The 17,076-nt window shown below is 44.2% G+C and overlaps 2 protein-coding genes across 17 annotated transcripts in view; both read right to left on the bottom strand.

Moving 5' to 3' along the window:
- Positions 1 to 17,076, bottom strand: part of TEX14 (testis expressed 14, intercellular bridge forming factor) — a 111,843-nt gene that overhangs the window by 88,305 nt on the left and 6,462 nt on the right. The gene's annotated exons all lie outside the window — the stretch shown is intronic.
- Positions 5,623 to 10,025, bottom strand: IGBP1C (IGBP1 family member C). The gene is made up of 2 exons (XM_078375422.1): positions 9,969 to 10,025; positions 5,623 to 7,078 (listed from the first exon to the last, which is right to left on the bottom strand). Exons 1-2 carry the CDS (start codon positions 10,023 to 10,025, stop codon positions 5,744 to 5,746), a joined length of 1,392 nt encoding a protein of 463 aa, XP_078231548.1. The 3' UTR covers positions 5,623 to 5,743.

Consider the following 17,076-nt stretch of genomic DNA (forward strand, 5'->3'; position numbering starts at 1 on the left):
ATTAATAATGACGATTAGGGGAACAATTACTGAAACTCTGTAAGATTAATGTTTTTCCTCAGTGTTATTGCTGAAATTAAAGAACTTTAATATACCATTGAATATAGGAATAGTGAGAAGAGACAAGTTATATATATACACACACACACATATATATATATATGAGAATATATTTGATATGGTTTGGCTCTATGTACCCACCCAAATCTCACCTTGAATTGTAGTTCCCATAATCCCCACACATCATGGAAGGAACCCAGCAGGAGATAATCTAATCATGGAGGCGGTTGCCCTCATGCTGCTCTTGTGACAGTGAGTGAGTTCTCATGAGATCTGAAGGTTTTATAAGGGGCTTTCTCCCCTTTTTCTCAGTACTTCTTCCCGCCATCACGTGAAGAAGGATGTGTTTGCTTCCCCATTTGTCATAATTGTAAGTTTCCTGAGCCCTCCCCAACCCTGCAGAACTGTGAGTCAGTCAAACCTCTTGCCTTTAAAAATGACATAACCTCAGATATGTCTTTATCAGCAGCATGAGAACAGACTAATACAATATTTATCACTAACTCCCAGGACTGAAAAAGTGAGGACTTCCAGGAAGTAAAATTCTAAATACACATGTTCATTAGTCATCAAGATAATAGGGGAGTACTGACTTTGAAAGGTTAGAACACAAATGCAGTCATTATGTAAGTCTACATAGTATAACACGGTGGTTTAGGTTCACAGTTCAGACTCTGAAATTGTCTTGGCTCTGTTACTTCCCTGTGTGACCTTGGAGAAATTAACAGTGATAGGCCTCAATTTCTTCATCTGTATTATGGGGATAATAATAACCAGACGGTTCCCGAGAGTTTTAAATGAGCTAATTTGTGTACAGTGCTTAGCATAGTACCTGGCACCAAGCAAGTTCTCTATCACTGTTAGCTGTTACCGTGCATGATAAGAACCATGCAGAGAAATTTTACTTACCATATGTGGCAGCCACACCTGACCATCATTCTTAAAATCAAGTGTCTGTGGTATACCTATGGCTATGGTTTGAATGATCCTCCAAAATTCATATGTTGAAAACTTCATCCCCAATATGGAGGTGCTGAGAGATAGAACCTTTAAGATGTATTTAGGTCATGGGGCACCACCCTCATGAATAGATTGGTGCTATCGTCAATATCAAGGAAGTAGGTTGTTATGGGAGGAGTGGGTTCCTTATAAGAGGATGAGTTTGGGAGACGTTTGAGGTTTCTTTCCTTCTCCATTTTCTGCGCCCCTATAATTAAACCTTGTTCTCTGCTGCAACCCTGTGTCTCACTATACTGACTTGCCATGTGGGATTACAACTTAATGGTGATCCCATGAAAAGATGCCCCTTGTGAACATTTAACCATGGCTCAGTGCCCCCTTTGTAACAGTCCAGGTTTCCATCAGCAGTGAGAACAGTCCATTTCCACTAACCCTTTACTATAATTTTGATGAATGTATATATTAAGCATTAAAGAACTGGAGAAACTGGGGCCTGAGTACAAAGGCTAGAATGCAAAAACAAACCCATTAAGACACCACCTGGGGCCCCGCAAGGTGGCTCACGCCTGTGAACCCAGCACTTTGGGAGGCCAAGATAGGCAGATCATGAGATCAGGAATATGAGACCAGCCTGACCAACATGGTGAAACCCTGTCTCTAATAAAAATAAAAAAATTATCTGGGCTTGGTGGCGGGCGCCTGTAATCCCAGTTACTCAGGAGGCTGAGGCAGGAGAATCACTTGAACCCAGGAGGCAGAAGTTACAGTGAGCCAAGATCGTGCCACTGAACTCTAGCCTGGTGATGGAGTGAGACTCTGTCTCAAAAAAAAAAAAACAAAACAAACAAACAAAAAAAACCAGACATTACCTGGGCTTTCTCAGACCCTAAAGTCTGATCAAAGAATAGAAGCATTTTTATACATACACCTTGTAACAGGGCCCACTTAAGATTAATAAACTTTCTGGCTGGGCTTGGTGGCTCATGTCTGTGATCTCAGCACTTTGGGAGGGCGGGCAGAGGTCAGGCGTTCAAGACCAGCCTGACTAACATGGCAAAACTCCATCTCTACTAAAAATACAAAAATTAGCCAGGTGTGGTGCCGTGCATCTGTTATCACAGTTACTCGGGAGGCTGAGGCAGGAGAATTGCTTGAACCTGGGAGGCAGAGGTTGCAGTGAGCTGAGAGTATGCCATCTCAAAAATAAACAAGGTTAAGAAACTTGGCAAAACTCTAAAGAAGGCTTTCTAGACCCTAGACCCTAAAGATTATATATAGATTGAATGAAACACTACGACTTGTAGGTATACTCACACACATAGGCATGAACCTTGAATGTCTATTTTTAAAACTTGTAGCTTTTTTTTTTTTTGAGACAGAGTCTCACTCTGTCACCCAGGCTGGTGTGCAGTGACCTGATCTCAGCTCACTGCAATCTCTACCTCCCGGGTTCAAGCAATTCTCTTGCCTCAGTCTCCCCAGTAGTTGGGATTACAGGTGCCCACCACCATGCCTGCTAATTTTTGTATTTTAAATAGAGATGGAGTTTCACCATGCTGGCCAGGCTGGTCTCGAACTCCTGACATCAGGTGATCTGTGCACCTCGGCCTCCCAAAGTACTGGAATTACAGGTGTGAGCCACTGTGCCTGGCCTATAAACTCCCTTCTTTCCCAGTCTGCATCTCATTATTGGGCCATGAGAACAAGCTGCGGGACCTTATTCTGTCCTGGAACACCCTAACATTTCAGCAGCCCAAGACAAGCCCTCCTTTAAGCCAAGGGCCATCTCTGGCACCTCCCTTGTAGGCAGGGGGATTGCCAACCATAGGCGCATAAGCTGGCTTGCAGCAGAGAAATGGTTTCTGATTCTGGAAGATGTCTCTGATAATTATTCCCAAGCATAATCTGTACTCCCTTTCCCTTCTCCTGATCTGTTTAGCCTCCTCAGAGGCCCTGTAAAGCCTTCAAAGGTCTTATTAACCCTCCCTAACCTATATAAAGGGCCCTGTTTAAGGCAATTTTCCCATGGAAGGAGAATAAAGGGCACTGTTTAGGGGAAATACTCCTGGACCCTTCAGGTCTCATTTCAGAAATCCGGTTTTGGGTGGGCGTGATGGCTCACACCTGTAATCCCAGCACTTTGAGAAGCCAAGGTGGGTGGATCACCTGAGGTCAGGAGTTGGAGACCAGCCTGACCAATGTGAAACCCCATCTCTATGAAAATCTAAAAAAATTAGCTGGGCACGGTAGTGGGCACCTGTAGTCCTAGGTACTCAGGAGACTGAGATAGGACAATTGCTTGAACCCAGGCAGTGGAGGTTGCAGTGAGCCGAGATCATGCCATTGCACTCCAGCCTGGGTGACTGAGTGAGACTCCATCTCAAAAAAAAAAAAAAAAAAAATTGGCCAGGGGTGGTGGCAAGCACCTGCAGTCCCAGCTACTCAAGAGGCTGAGGCACGACAATTGCTTGAACCAGGGAGGTGGAGGTTACAGTGAATCAAGATCAAGCCATTGCACTCCAGCTTGGGTGACTGAGCAAAACTCTTGTCTCAAAAAAAAAAAAGGGAAAAAAAAGAAATTTGGTTTTATTTACTTATTTTATTTAAATTTTTTTTTGAGGTGGGAACTTGCTATGTTGCCCAGGATGATTGATCTTCAACTCCTGGCCTCAAATACTCCTCCTGCCTCAGGCTCCCAAAGTTCTGGGATTATAGGTGTGAGCCACCATGCTGGCCAAATATGGTTTTATTTTTATTTATTTTTTTAAATAGAGATGAGGTATCACTATGCTGTCCAGGCTGATTTTGAATTCCCAGGTTCAAGTGATCCTCCCACCTCAGCCTCCCAAAAGTGCTGTAATTACAGGCATGAGCCACAACGCTGGGCCTAAATCTCGTTTTAGAATTCTGATTTGTGAAGGCTTGTGCCTGTTCTTGTCTCGTCTGTGTGTGTGTGTCTCGGGGATGGGGGGGGGAGGCGGCGGGGACATGGAATCCTGAAGGAATCACTAGCAGAAGCTCAGCAGCCTCACTCAGAGGAAACCCTCTTCTCTGTTTTGCCAGGCTAAAACTCAGATATTGAGGGGAGTAACTGGTGTTTGGGTCTTTACCTAATTAAACCCAAAGCAAACAACTGAAAAGCCATAAGCCAAAAAAAAAAAAAAAAAAAAGATAAAAAAGAAAAAGTCGTAAGCCAGTTACCAAAACTACAAATACACAGCATTACAATGATAACGCTACCTTATATAGCGCTCTTCAACCTAAACTTCGAGGGGAATGTGAAAACACAGCCCGGGACTACCACAATTATACACCAGATTGCTATACTTGGGAAAAACTTCAAAGATCACTACACTCAAACCACGCTACAAAACAACCACCTTCATAACAGTGCTTTTTGAAACACGAATGGTGACTGCTACTACCTCAACATCTTTAATACACATCTTAGTCATGGCAAGTTGTATTATGAGTTAGGCGTTCGGTTCGAAACTACCGCTTCTTTGTATGACACATCTCAGACTACACCTTGTCTGATATTCGCTAGAAAAATTCTCTGTGAGAAGAACGCACTAGAACCGTCAATCACTGCGCCCCTATCTACATATCCCCGCCTCTTATAGTGACGTTACACATACGTCTGGCTGCCCTTACTGCTTTCTCCATTCGCTCTAGATACTGCTCCGATTAAAAAAAAATCGCCTTGTGTGATAAGAATTTTTTTTCTTTTTTCTGCACGGGCTTTATTATTATTATTATTTTCAGAGAATTCATACAACCATTAATTATACAGAGCCATTTCTCAGTGCTTTTTTTTTTTTTTGAGACGGAGTTTCACTTTTGTTGCACAGACTGGAGTGGAATGGCGTGATCTCGGCTCACTGCAACCTCCGCCTCCCGGGTTCAAGCAGTTCTCCTGCTTCAGCCTCCCGAGTAGCTGGGATTACAGGCGCCTGCCACCACGCCCGGTAGTTTTGTATTTTTAGTACAAAATACAAAACCCCATTAGATGGGGTTTCATCACCTTGGCCAGCTGGTCTCGAACTCCTGACCTCAGGTGATCCGCCTACCTCAGCCTCCCAAAGTGCTGGAGTTACAGGCATGAGCCCCGCGCCCGGCCCTCAGTGCCCTTTTCTTTCCACTTAAGAAATTGGGCCGGGGGCGGTGGCGCATGCCTGTAGTCCCAGCTACTCGGGAGGCTGAGGTGGGAAGATGGCTTGAGCCCAGGAGTTCTGGGCTGTAGTGTGCTATGCCAATCGGATGTCCGCACTAAGTTCGTCATCAATATGGTGACCTCCCGGGAACCGGGGACCACCAGGTTGCCTAAGAAGGGGTGAACCGGCCCAGGTCGGAAAAGGAGCAGGTCAAAACTCCCGTGCTAATCAGTAGTGGGATTGCACCTGTGAATAGCCACTGCACTCCAGCCTGGGCTGGAGAACGAGAACGAGACCCCATCTCTTTTTAAAATAAAAAAGAAAAGAAATTGGAACACACCAGGATGAGGATGATGATGCCAAAACTAGATTACTGGCTCACATCATCTAGGGTACAAATACATGCTTAATAATTTAATACTTTATTGAACTCAAAGCAAGCATGAACATTAAGCATCTTTGCCTTCATTGTACACAGCTGTAGGGGTAGCCCAGGGGGAGGGGAAGCTACATGGTTTTCCTTGCCCGGGAAGGTGTGCACCCTGCAGTGCTGCTGTGTTGTGGGAAAATTAACCCATGTTCTGTCGGTTGCCATAGCCCCTAGGGTGGGCATCCTTCCAGTCATCCCACTCCCGAGCTCCCTGGAGTGTTTGTTCATCATCCTCTTTTTCCTTTTCTTGATCTTTCCCTTGCTGAGTGGCTTTTCCGAATTCTTCTGGTGTTGCCTTGGCTATTCCCTGATCTGGTAACGCTCCATGTTTCCAATGTTGATCATACCAGTCACTCACTGTCACAGAAGCCAGACTTGGATAACCAGTACCAAATTCTTTGGCTTGCGCCATGTTCCGAGTGAGAATGAAAGGTTTCACTGGAGGCCTCTCCTGGCGAGATGAGTTAGAAGTGGATGCCTCTCTTGAAGAGTCTTTCTCTCCCAGGATCTCTATTTCCTGGTCAATGCTCTCAATCTCTTCTAAGCTGATATCAATCCACCTCGGAAGGTGAAGAAGATAATATTCACGAACACGCTCATCATCTGCTTGACCACTTTCCACTTCAGATTTCACTGTAGACAACCTATGCTCCAACTCCTTCTTCTTGTATCTCTCTATTTTAGCCTGCCTTTGAGATGCCATAGCAACGGGGCTAGGATAAGCCAGGGAGGTAATAGCAGTGTGATTTTCACCTGAGTTGTTCTTGGTTTTGGGCAGCTCAAACTCGGCCACATGATAGTAATGGCACTGAGTTAAGTAGTTTATAAAGTGTTTGCGAGCCTGCTGCAAATGATCTAGACGCTTACTGGGGTTGACTTGTTTCATGGTGAGGGCTCCTTGAAACGCTGGCACCATCAGGTACTTCAGGTCGGTGGAAGTAATCTCCTCCAAATCTTCATTTCGGCTGAACAAGTCAAGCTGCGATAACATTTTGGCAGCCTTCTCAAGGAGGTCGAAGCCCTTGGACACCTTCTCCTGGATTATCCCGGAACCGGTGGGTTCAGCTGCTCCTTCAACTTCATCCAGTAGCTGTTTGCCGGAATCGAACAGCTTAGGGAGCCACAGCGGTGGCAGGAACTCGTCTTCAGCAGCTGTCGTCTTGGGGAGGCTGACGCGAAATGTTGATTCTTTCCCTTTGTGGGTACACGTAAAGATTCTGGAGTAGATTTCTAACAACGAGTCTGAATCAGCACTGCTGGGCAGGGCAGTCAGGGAGGAGGTGGCTTTAGGGGCGGCATAGGGGAAGGCCAGGTCTGAATTGCTCCTCCACTCTGGGTCTTCATTAAACTCTGTCTCTCTGTTTCCATTTCCTAAAATTGTAAAGTGGGAGTAACACTGCCTGCCTCGCTCACAAGATTTCTGTGAGGACTGAATAACAGAATGCGTGTGAAATGCAGCTACCCCCCACCCAGGCTATTCAGCCCCTCCACTGTTGTCCCCTGTACTTTGGGACCCCAAACTGACTTAGCCAAGATTCAAGTATCTGCAGTTCCTGCCGCACAGGGAAGTAGCATCAGGTCTGGATTTCCTAACAGAGTGCTCTTACATGTGTATATATGATGTACATGTACAGATGTGTATGTATGTGTATAACGTTGACTTTTTGACAGTCACAACTGCTTTATGAACTTATATAATAAAACACCATTTTTATTTATTTTTATTTCATTCATTTAATTATTTATTTAATTTGAGACGGAGTCTCTCTCTGTCACCAGGCTGGAGTGCAGTATCTTGGCTCGTTGCAAAGAAATACTAACAACTAACTATCTACTGAATGTTTACTATGCATCTGGACTTTATGGTTAATCCTCACGACTCTGAGGTAGAAAATGGAATCACACTCCCATTTCGTGGATAAAGAACCTGAGGCATGACAAAGATTCTTTGCTGGACAGGCATGGTGGCTCACACCTGTAATCCCAGCACTTTAGGAGGCTGAGGCAGGTGGATCACCTGAGGTCAGAAGTTTGAGATCAGCCTGGCCAACATGGTGAAACCCTGTCTCTACTAAAAATTTAAAAAATCAGCAGGGTGTGGTGGTGTGTACCTCTAATCCCAGCTGCTTGGGAGGCTGAGGCAGGAGAATTGCTTGAACCTGGGAGGCGGAGGCTGCAGTGAGCAGAGATTGCACCACTGCATTCCAGCCTGGGCAAGAGAGTAAGACTATGGCTCAAAAAAAAAAAAAAGATTCTTTGCTTAGCCAAACTTTGGTCAGGCTTCTGAAACTTCTCATAGGCCAGTATGTGCATGTTCTTGTAAATTCCAATTTTAGTAAAGGAACTCTGCTAAGTCAATTTAGCTGAAACCCCCATTCTCCAAATCTCATCAGGTTCCTCATCCTATACTAACTCCCAAGTGATAGCTGATCACCCCAGCCTGTCTTCAGCAAGAATCCTGTTAGATCAGTTTAGCCAGAATTCCTCTTACCCCTGATGTTTCCTCTTGGTAATTTTCCATCCACTGACCTTCACACTACTCCTTGGGTATAAATTCCCATTTGCCCATGCTGTACTTCAGACTTATGCCTAATCTTTCTCCTCCACTGCAAGACCCGGTTGCAGTGGTCCCTATACCTATCCTCATGGTTCTAAACAAAGTTATCCTTACAGCAAAAAATTGCACCTCTCCCAGCTACCAAAGCCTCTGCTACTGATATTCCTGGAGGAGCTCTAGTAACTATAAACCCCTGCAAATGTGGAAGAAGTAACTGGAGCCTGGGTCCAGTCATGACTGTCTACTAAATCATCTCATCCAATGCCCACTGAAGGCTCATGGTGCACCAGCACAGGGACAAGAACTTCACACACCTTACTCATTTAATCCACTCAACAATTCTACAGAATAGATAATATCTCCATTTTGCAGATGAGAAAACTGAGGCCAAAAGAGGCAGAAATGTGTTCAAGTGGTAGAGGAGGCATTAAAATCCACATGTCCCTGGAGAGCACTTCCATTTTATTTATTTATTTATTTGAGATATAATAGCACTCTGTCGCCCAGGCTGGAGTGCAGTGGCACTGTGTCAGCTCACTGAAACCTCTGTCTCCTGAGTTCAAGCAGTTTTGCTGCCTCAGCCTCCTGAGTAGCTGGGATTACAGGTGCCCATCACCACGCCTAGCTAATATTTATTTATTTATTGACAGAGTCTCACTTTTGCCCAGGCTGGAGTGCAATGGCACAATCTCAGCTCACTGCAACCTCCCGTCCCAGGTTCAAGCAATTCTCCTGCCTTAGCCTCCCAAGTAGCTGGGACTACAGGTGCACGCCACCATGCCTGGCTAATTTTTTGTATTCTGAGTAGAGAGGATTTCACCATCTTGGCCAGGCTGGTCTTGAACTCCTGACCTCAGGTGATCCACCTGCCTTGGCCTCCTAAAGTGCTGGGATTAAAGTCCAGATATATAAAAAGTGAGCCCCAGCCCTTTTTTATTTTTATGCACACAGAACTAGGGTGACATCTATAGAAAAACAATCTGGATCACCCAGAAAGCATGTGGCACCCCAGGTGAACTGCTATGTGAGGTAACTGGCCCAAGGGCTCCAGTCACCCACTCTAACATCCCACCCAAAGGCCCTCAGGATTGGGGGGTCAGTATGTTACATCACACAGTTTGAGAAGCTGTAGGGTGGAAACTTTCTGACAAGTGATTATCATTTGTTCTGGGTATATGTCAAATTAGAAAAAAAGGCTGAGAACCACTGTTCTAGGCAAGCATGAAAAATGGAACCTGGCAATTATCAACACTGTATGAATGGAGGATTACGGATACATCTGTATTGTGTAAAAAAGCGGGGAGAGATGAGTTTGTCATATTTGCTAAAAATGACCAGAGGATGGCTAAAGAATATAACAAGCCAGCTGCTGGGCGCAGAGGCTCATGCCTATAATCCTAACACTTTGGGAGGTCGAGGTGGGTGGATCACTTGAGGTCAGGAGTTTGAGACCAGCCCGGCCAAGGTGGTAAAACCCTATCTCTACTAAAAATACAAAAATTACTGGTTGTGGTGGCAGGCAACTGTAATCCCAGCTACTCAGGAGGCTGAAGCAGAACTGCTTGAACCTGGGAGGCAGAGGTTGCAGGAAGCTGAGATCACTCCATAGCACTCCAGCCTGGCAACAGAGCAAGACTTCCTATCAAAAAAAAAAAAAAAAAAAAAAAAAAAAAGCCAAGCAGCTTGAGACTTGATTGAGGTTTAGCAGGAAGCACCCTCATGTGAATACATGTTAACAAGATGTCAAGAAGGAGCATTGGTGCTGCTCTAATCTAATGTTACTCCATTGCCCAAAGCCCTTCAATACCCCTTTATTGCCCTCTGGATAAAACCCCAACTCTTTCCCATGCTCGAGGTTCTGCATGGGCTGGCTCCATAGCCTTTCCAGCCTCCCTGTACTGTCCACCATGCCACAGCCACAGCTACAGGCACAGCCTCCTTCCAGCCTCAGAGCCTTTGCCTGTGTAGTTTCCCTTGCTTAAAATGTTTTTACCATGCTAAATCTGACTTCTCTTCCCATGCTGAGAACCCTCTGTTATCACAGTAAGAGTTATTTAATTTCTCTTGTAGTTTTTATCACATCTCCAATCCATTCATTATTCCACTGTGTGATTATCAGTCAGTTTCCTGGACTAGACTACTGACTATCCAAGGACCGGAGAGTTTTCATCTTAGTCACTGCTGGAGTCTCAGGCTAGCAACGTACCTGGCATGGAGGATATCTACACTTACATATCTTTTTATCTACCCATCTATCTATAGGATGTGTGTATGATGATTAGAAAGCAGTCTGAGAACTGTGATAGAAAAGGAGTATGGGAAGCCTGAATAAACTTTGGGAAGATTAAAAAAAAACCTTGGGAAGATAAAAATATGATCAAGGATCTGGCCAGGCGTGTGGCTCATGCCTGTAATCCCATGAGCATGAGGTCTAGGTGGGTGGATCACAAGGTCAGGAGTTCAAGACCAGCCTGACCAATAGAGTGAAACCCCCGTCTCTAATCCAAAAAATTAGCTGGGCACAGTGGGACACACCTGTAGTCTCAGCTACTTGGGAGGCTGAGGCAGGAGAATTGCTTCAACCTGGGAGGCAGAGGTTTCAGTGAGCTGAGATCACACCACTACACTCCAGCCTGGATGACGGTGTGAGACTCTATCTCAAAAAAAAAAAAAAAAAAAAAAGGATATCATCAAGGATCAAGAAACTAAATTTAGTCAGGTGCAGTGGCTCACACCTGTAATTGACTGCAGCACTTTGGGAGGCGGAGACAGGTGGATCACTTGAGGTCAGGAGTTCGAGACCAGCCTGGCCAAACATGGAGAAACCCCATCTCTACTAAAAATATGAAAATTAGCCAGGTGTGGTGGCAGGCACCTGTAATCCCAGCTACTCAAAAGGCCAAGGCAAGAGAAACACTTGAACCCAGAAGGCAGAAGTTGCAGTGAGTCAAGATCACGCCACTGCACTGTATGTAGCCTGGGGGACAGAGTGAGAATCCCTCTAAAAAAAAAACGGTGACTATACTTAATATATTCTTGAAAATTCCTGAGAGTGTATTTTAAGCATATTCACTACAATAAAATAAGTACATAAGTAATGCATATGTTAATTAGCTCCCTGTAGCCATTCCACAATGTATAGATACTTCAAAACAATGTATACACAATAAATACATTTATATATACCATTACCTTTTCAAATATTGCTTGCACTCCACCATTTGGAACTCCCATTACATTTTTCTTGACCCTTCTCATTCTAGTCTCCATATCTTTGAACCTTTCTTGCATTTTCCCATCTCTATATTTATTTGAGCTGCATCCTGGGTAATTTTTCAGATATGTATGTCTTCACTAATTCTCCTTGACAATGTCTGCTCTTTAACCCATTCACTAAGATTGTTATTTCAATTATTGTACTTTCATTTTGAGAAATAAACAGACTACAGAGGGTTTTCTTTTGTTTCTGCCTGGTGCCTGGGGACATTACCAAGCCAGGCTAATTCAAAGTAACTTTCTGTGCCATCCCCTATCATATGCACATATTCGTATGAATTCTGGTCCATTTTGAGGGACTGTGAGTATGAGATAGTGGTGAAGATTTCTGTGCTCCTTCCCATTCTCTAAGTGAGGCTTACATAGACACATATCCCTAACATCTTTCTCTTGGGGAGGGGGCATTCCTCAGAACTGAGGGTGTTCATCTCCTGGGGTTGCCACTTTATAGAATGCGGAGGGACTCTCTAGTCAGACATCCCACCCAGCTCAGGCCCCAGGCTTTGTTTCCTGCCTGTGATCCCAGCCCGGAGCTTCCGAGGATAGCCAATGTCCTCAGGAAATACACAGGGTACATCCCTACCTTTCCTTTCTGGATTTGTTTCTTTCTCTGGGTCACTGTGGATTTCTCTTTTTGCTAGATTAGAAATACATTTTAAAAACTTGTTTTCTTGTTCCATTTTCTCAACATTTTATACATTTTAAGCTTTCAAAAGCCTTCCCTGGACCTCAGGTTATCCCTGCCACAGCTCATCCCGCAATTCATCTGATCCTTCAGACTTCCCAGGTCATCTCATTCACGAGGCCTTTAGCCCCCTCTCTCACCTACTTCATGCTGCAGCATAGCATATTTCCTCTATCTCAGAGATCCCCAACGTTTTTGGCATCAGGGATCAGTTTCATAGAAGACAATTCTCAAGTTTTCCACAGATAATGGGGGCGGGGTGGGAAGGTTTCGGGATGAAACTCTTCTACCTCAGCTCATCAGGCATTAGATTCTCATAGAGTGTGCAGTGTAGATCCCTCGCATGCTCAGTTCACAATAGGGTTGGCACTCCTATGAGAATCTAATGTGGCTGCTGATCTGACAGGAGGCAAAGCTTAGGAGTTAATACCCATTCACCTCCTACTATGTGGCCTAGTTCCTAATAGGCCACCAACTGGTACCATGTGCGGCCCAGGAGGTTGGACTCCCTGCTCTAACTGATCCGAGATCCAACCAGCAGTCATCTCCTCAACTCCCATTTCCCCAGCACTGCTGGAGAAAGAAAGTTGCAGAATCTTTCAGCACTCTTACTCCAGATACTCCAAATTTATGCAAACTGCAACTACATTCTCACTGCTCTGCTACTTGGCATTCCTTCTTTTCTTTCTTTCTTTCTTTTTTTTTGAGACAAAATCTTGCTCTGTCGCCCAGGCTGCAGTGCAATGGCACAATCTTGGCTCACTGTAACCTCCGCCTCCCAGGTTCAAGCGATTCTCCTGCCTCAGCCTCCCCAGTAGCTGGGATTACAGGGGTGCACCACCACACCTAGCTAATTTTTGTATTTTTAGTAGAGACGGGGTTTCTCAATGTTGGCCAGCCTGGTCTTGAACTCCTGACCTAAAGTGATCCACCCGCTTCAGTCTCCTAAAGTGCTAATATTATAGGCGTGAGCCACCACACCCGGCCGGCATTCCTTTTATGCATATCTTTTTTAAAAATTTATTTTACCCAGCTGTTTCAAACATTCTCCACAATTGAGTGGTTCTCCATGACAGCTGAAACATTCCCAAAGGGAAATTCTGAAAATCTGTGAGGATGTTTTTGTTTCCTTGTGTAGTCATGCCAAGCCCTGTGCTCAGGGTATCTTTCCTGCCAGGTAAGTGAAAGATATGGTTGTTGCCTGACATCTCACTCTCAGATTCAAAACACTCTTCACATAGGGTCACTCTCCTTGCACAAGGTCTAGCCTACCACTTAAAAGATAAAGACTTTTCCAAAGTTTAAGAGCCAGAAATGGCTGGGCATGGTGACTCATGCTTGTAATCCCAGCATTTAGAAGGCCAAAGCGGAAGGACCATAAGGTCAGGAGTTTGAGACCAGCCTGGCCAACACAATGAAACCCCCTCTCTACTAAAAATATAAAAATTAGCCAGGTGTGGTGGTATGCACCTGTAGTCCCAGCTACTCAGGAGGCTGAGGCAGGAGAATCACTTGAACGTGGGGGGCAGAGGTTGCAGTGAGCTGAGACCACTGGGTGACAGAGTAAAACTCCGTCTCAAAAAAAAAAAAAAAAGCCAGAAACAACACTGTGGACCCAGAATATTTACAATATCCTAAGAAATGTATGGACAATGTGAATGAGACCAGAAGACACTGTGCTTATCTACATACTCCAAGCCTCTTTTGGTGACATAAAAAGCTCCCAATGAGCCGAGTTTGGTGGCTCACACCTGTAATCCCAGCACTTTGGGAGGCCAAGGTGGCGGATCGCTTGAGATCAGCATGTTAAAACCCCGTCTCTACTAAAAATACAAAAATTAGCCTAGGATGGTGGTGCACGTCTGTAATCCCAGCTGCTCGGGAGGCCAAGGCAGGAGAATCACTTCAACCCAGGAGGTGGAGGTTGCAGTGAGCCAAGATCAAGCCATTGCACTCCAGCCTGGGCAACAAGAGGGAAACTCCATCTCAAAAAAAAAAAAAAAAAAAAAGGCTCCTGACAAATCTGAGGCTTTTGTAGTTGTGGTGGTAGAATAAGGCAGAATAATGGCCCACCAAAAATGTACTCATCTTAATTCCTGGAACCTGTAACATTTTCCATTATAAAGGGAAGTTTTTAGATGGGATTGATTTAAGATGAAAAGCTTATCCAGATGAACCTTATGTAATCACAGTGTCCTTAAAATGAAGGACACTGGAGCCGGGTGCGGTGGCTCACACCTGTAATCTCAGCACTTTTGGAGGCTGTGGCAGGTGGATCACCTGAGGTCAGGAGTGCAAGACCACTCTACATGGTGAAACCCCATCTCTACTAAAAATACAAAAATTAGCCAGGCGTGGCAGTGCATGTCTATAATCCCAGCTACTCGGAAGGCTGAGGCAGGAGAATCCCTTGAACCTGTGAGGCTGAGGTTGCAGTGAGCCAATAACGCCATTGCACTCCAGCGTGGGCTGCAAGAGCAAAACTCCATCTCCAAAAAAAAAAAAAAAAAAAAAAAAGGACTCTAGAGATCCACAAAAAGATACAAAGACAGAAGAAAAGTCAGAAGATGCTAAATTGCTAGCTTGGAAAATGAAAGGGCTACAAGCAAGGAAAGTGTGAGAGTTAGCATTCCTTTAGAGCCTCCTGAAAAATTTAACTGAAGACTTCTGATTGTAACAGCAAATCACTGTAGTACTCAATTATAGCACCAACCAACAAGTGAAGTGGGGTGAGACCAGAAATATGTGTGAAGGAGAAAATGACTGTTCAGAAATATAAACCTCTGGATACTCCAAAACAGGAGATTGTGGTGGAAGACACAAGATGCAATGTCTTTTCTTGCTCTGTCACCCAGGCTGGAGTGCACCATACCCACCCAATTGCTGTATCTCTAGTAGAGATGGGTTCAAGCAGGTTTTAAACTGCTGACTTCACAAGGGTACCAAAATTACAAGTACAAGCCACCATAACCAATAAAAACCTTCTAAAACGAAACCAGACCAGGGTAGAAAACAATCACAGTCCTACCTCTACCACAAATTATTCAACCACATCCCCTACACTTAGAGTACAATTGACAAACTTAAACCAAAGAAAAATGACTTTCTTGATTTTCATATTACTACTGTTAGTTAAGCCTGAGCTAGTGAGGATGCCTGAGAACTCACCCTTAGATTCAAACCACTCTAAATATAGGGTCATTTCAGGAGGCTGAGGCAGGAGAATTGCCTGAACCCAGGAAGCGGAGGTTGCAGTGAGCCGAGATCGCGCCATTGCACTCCAGACTGGGTAACAAGAGCGAAACTCCGTCTCAAAAAAAAAAAAAAAATATATATATATATATATATATATATATGGTCATTTTTCTGATGCGACCAGTAGAACCCCTAATTTCTGGAATAAAAATTTTTTCAAACTACAATAACCCAGTGCAAACTTTTTAATATCTGGCTATTCAAAATCTTAGAAAATATAAGCCTAAGGTATGAATAACCAATAGTCACCACGCTTATCTACATACTCCACACCCCTTCTGGTGATATCATTCAGTATGTTCTTTCCCAGTACGCTTGGTGACACAACTGAAATAAAACTTAAAGACACCCTACAGATTAAAAGGTAAATAACATAAACCAGCTCCTGCCTTTCAAGGTTTTGCGCTAATGATGTCACTATGGTGTCTTTTTTCTTTTTGTCCCCCCTTCCCCACTCCAACAAGATCCTGCTTTGTTGCCCAGGCTGGGGTGAGGCAGTTATCAAACTTCTGGCCTCAGCGGATCCTCCTGCTTCACCTCCCCCAGCAGCTGCGAAAGCAGGTGCACACCAATTTCTTGAGCAGTTAAACAAGCTGCTGTACATGTAATCTGAGTAAGTTTGAAAACATGAAATTTGGTAAAATTATTTTTGAAAATCCAGTCTACACATCTGAAAATGCAATCTCTGTACAGGTTATCAGTCAGAAGTATCAAGCTTATATACAAAATGCTCTTTCAAATATGCAGCAATGATCACTCTTATTTGAAAGAACAATTGCACAACACTACTTCTAATTTTGAATGAAGCAGGTGGACATTATGGCTCCTGCCTCTAATCCTAGCACTTTGGGAGGCCAAGGCAGGCAGATCACTTGAGGACAGGAATTTGACACCAGTCTGGCCAACATGGTGAAACCCATCTCTAATAAAAATATATAAATTAGCCAGGCATGGTGGTGGATACCTGTAATCCTAGCTACTAGAGAGGCTGAGGCACGAGAATCTCTTGGAGGTGGAGGTTGCAGTGAGCCAAGATTATGCCACTGCACTCTAGCCTGGGCAACAGAGTGAGACTCCACCTCAAAAAATCTCCCCCCAAACAAAAAAAAACAAATTCGAATTGGAGATACAAAGTTTAACACTGTTGTTCAATTTTCTTTCCAAGATCACACTAGAACCACCCTAATTTCCCACATCTTTTATCTTACAGAAGGACTCTTCTGGTATCTTCTCCTCTGCCAAAATATATTAGCCAGAGTTTTATAACTTTTTTTTCCTTGTTACTGACTTCAAGCTCACAGTTTTCTATCTTTACAACAGGAAGAAATAATACTGTTTTAAAAACAGCTGTTTTAAAATCTTGGGCTGGGCACGGTGGCTTACACCTGTAATCCCAGCACTTTGGGAGGCTAAGGCGGGCAGATAACCTAGGAGTTTGAGATCAGCCTGGCCAACATGGCAAAAACGCATCTCTACTAAAAATACAAAACATTAGCCGGGTGTGGTGGTAGGCACCTGTAATCCCAGCTGCTCGAGAGGCTGAGACAGGAGAATCACTGGAGGTGGAGGCTGTAGTGAGCTGAGATCATGCCACTGCACTCCAGCCTGGGCGAAAAGAGCAAAACTCTGTCTCAAAAAATAAATAAATAATAATTAAATAAAAATAAAAATCTTGTTAAGCAACAACCGAGAACAAAGA

This window comes from Callithrix jacchus, chromosome 5 (genome assembly GCF_049354715.1).
Source record: "Callithrix jacchus isolate 240 chromosome 5, calJac240_pri, whole genome shotgun sequence".
Taxonomy (NCBI): Eukaryota; Metazoa; Chordata; class Mammalia; order Primates; family Cebidae; genus Callithrix; species Callithrix jacchus.

Excerpts from the sequence above, each read along its gene's own strand:
- IGBP1C (XM_078375422.1), bottom strand. The coding sequence starts at position 10,025 with ATGCAGAACCTCGAGCATGGGAAAGAGTTGGGGTTTTATCCAGAGGGC. Across the intron at positions 7,079-9,968 it reads ATCCAGAGGGCAATAAAGGG|CCTGGGTGGGGGGTAGCTGC; the intron begins GTATTGAAGGGC and ends GGGGCTGAATAG.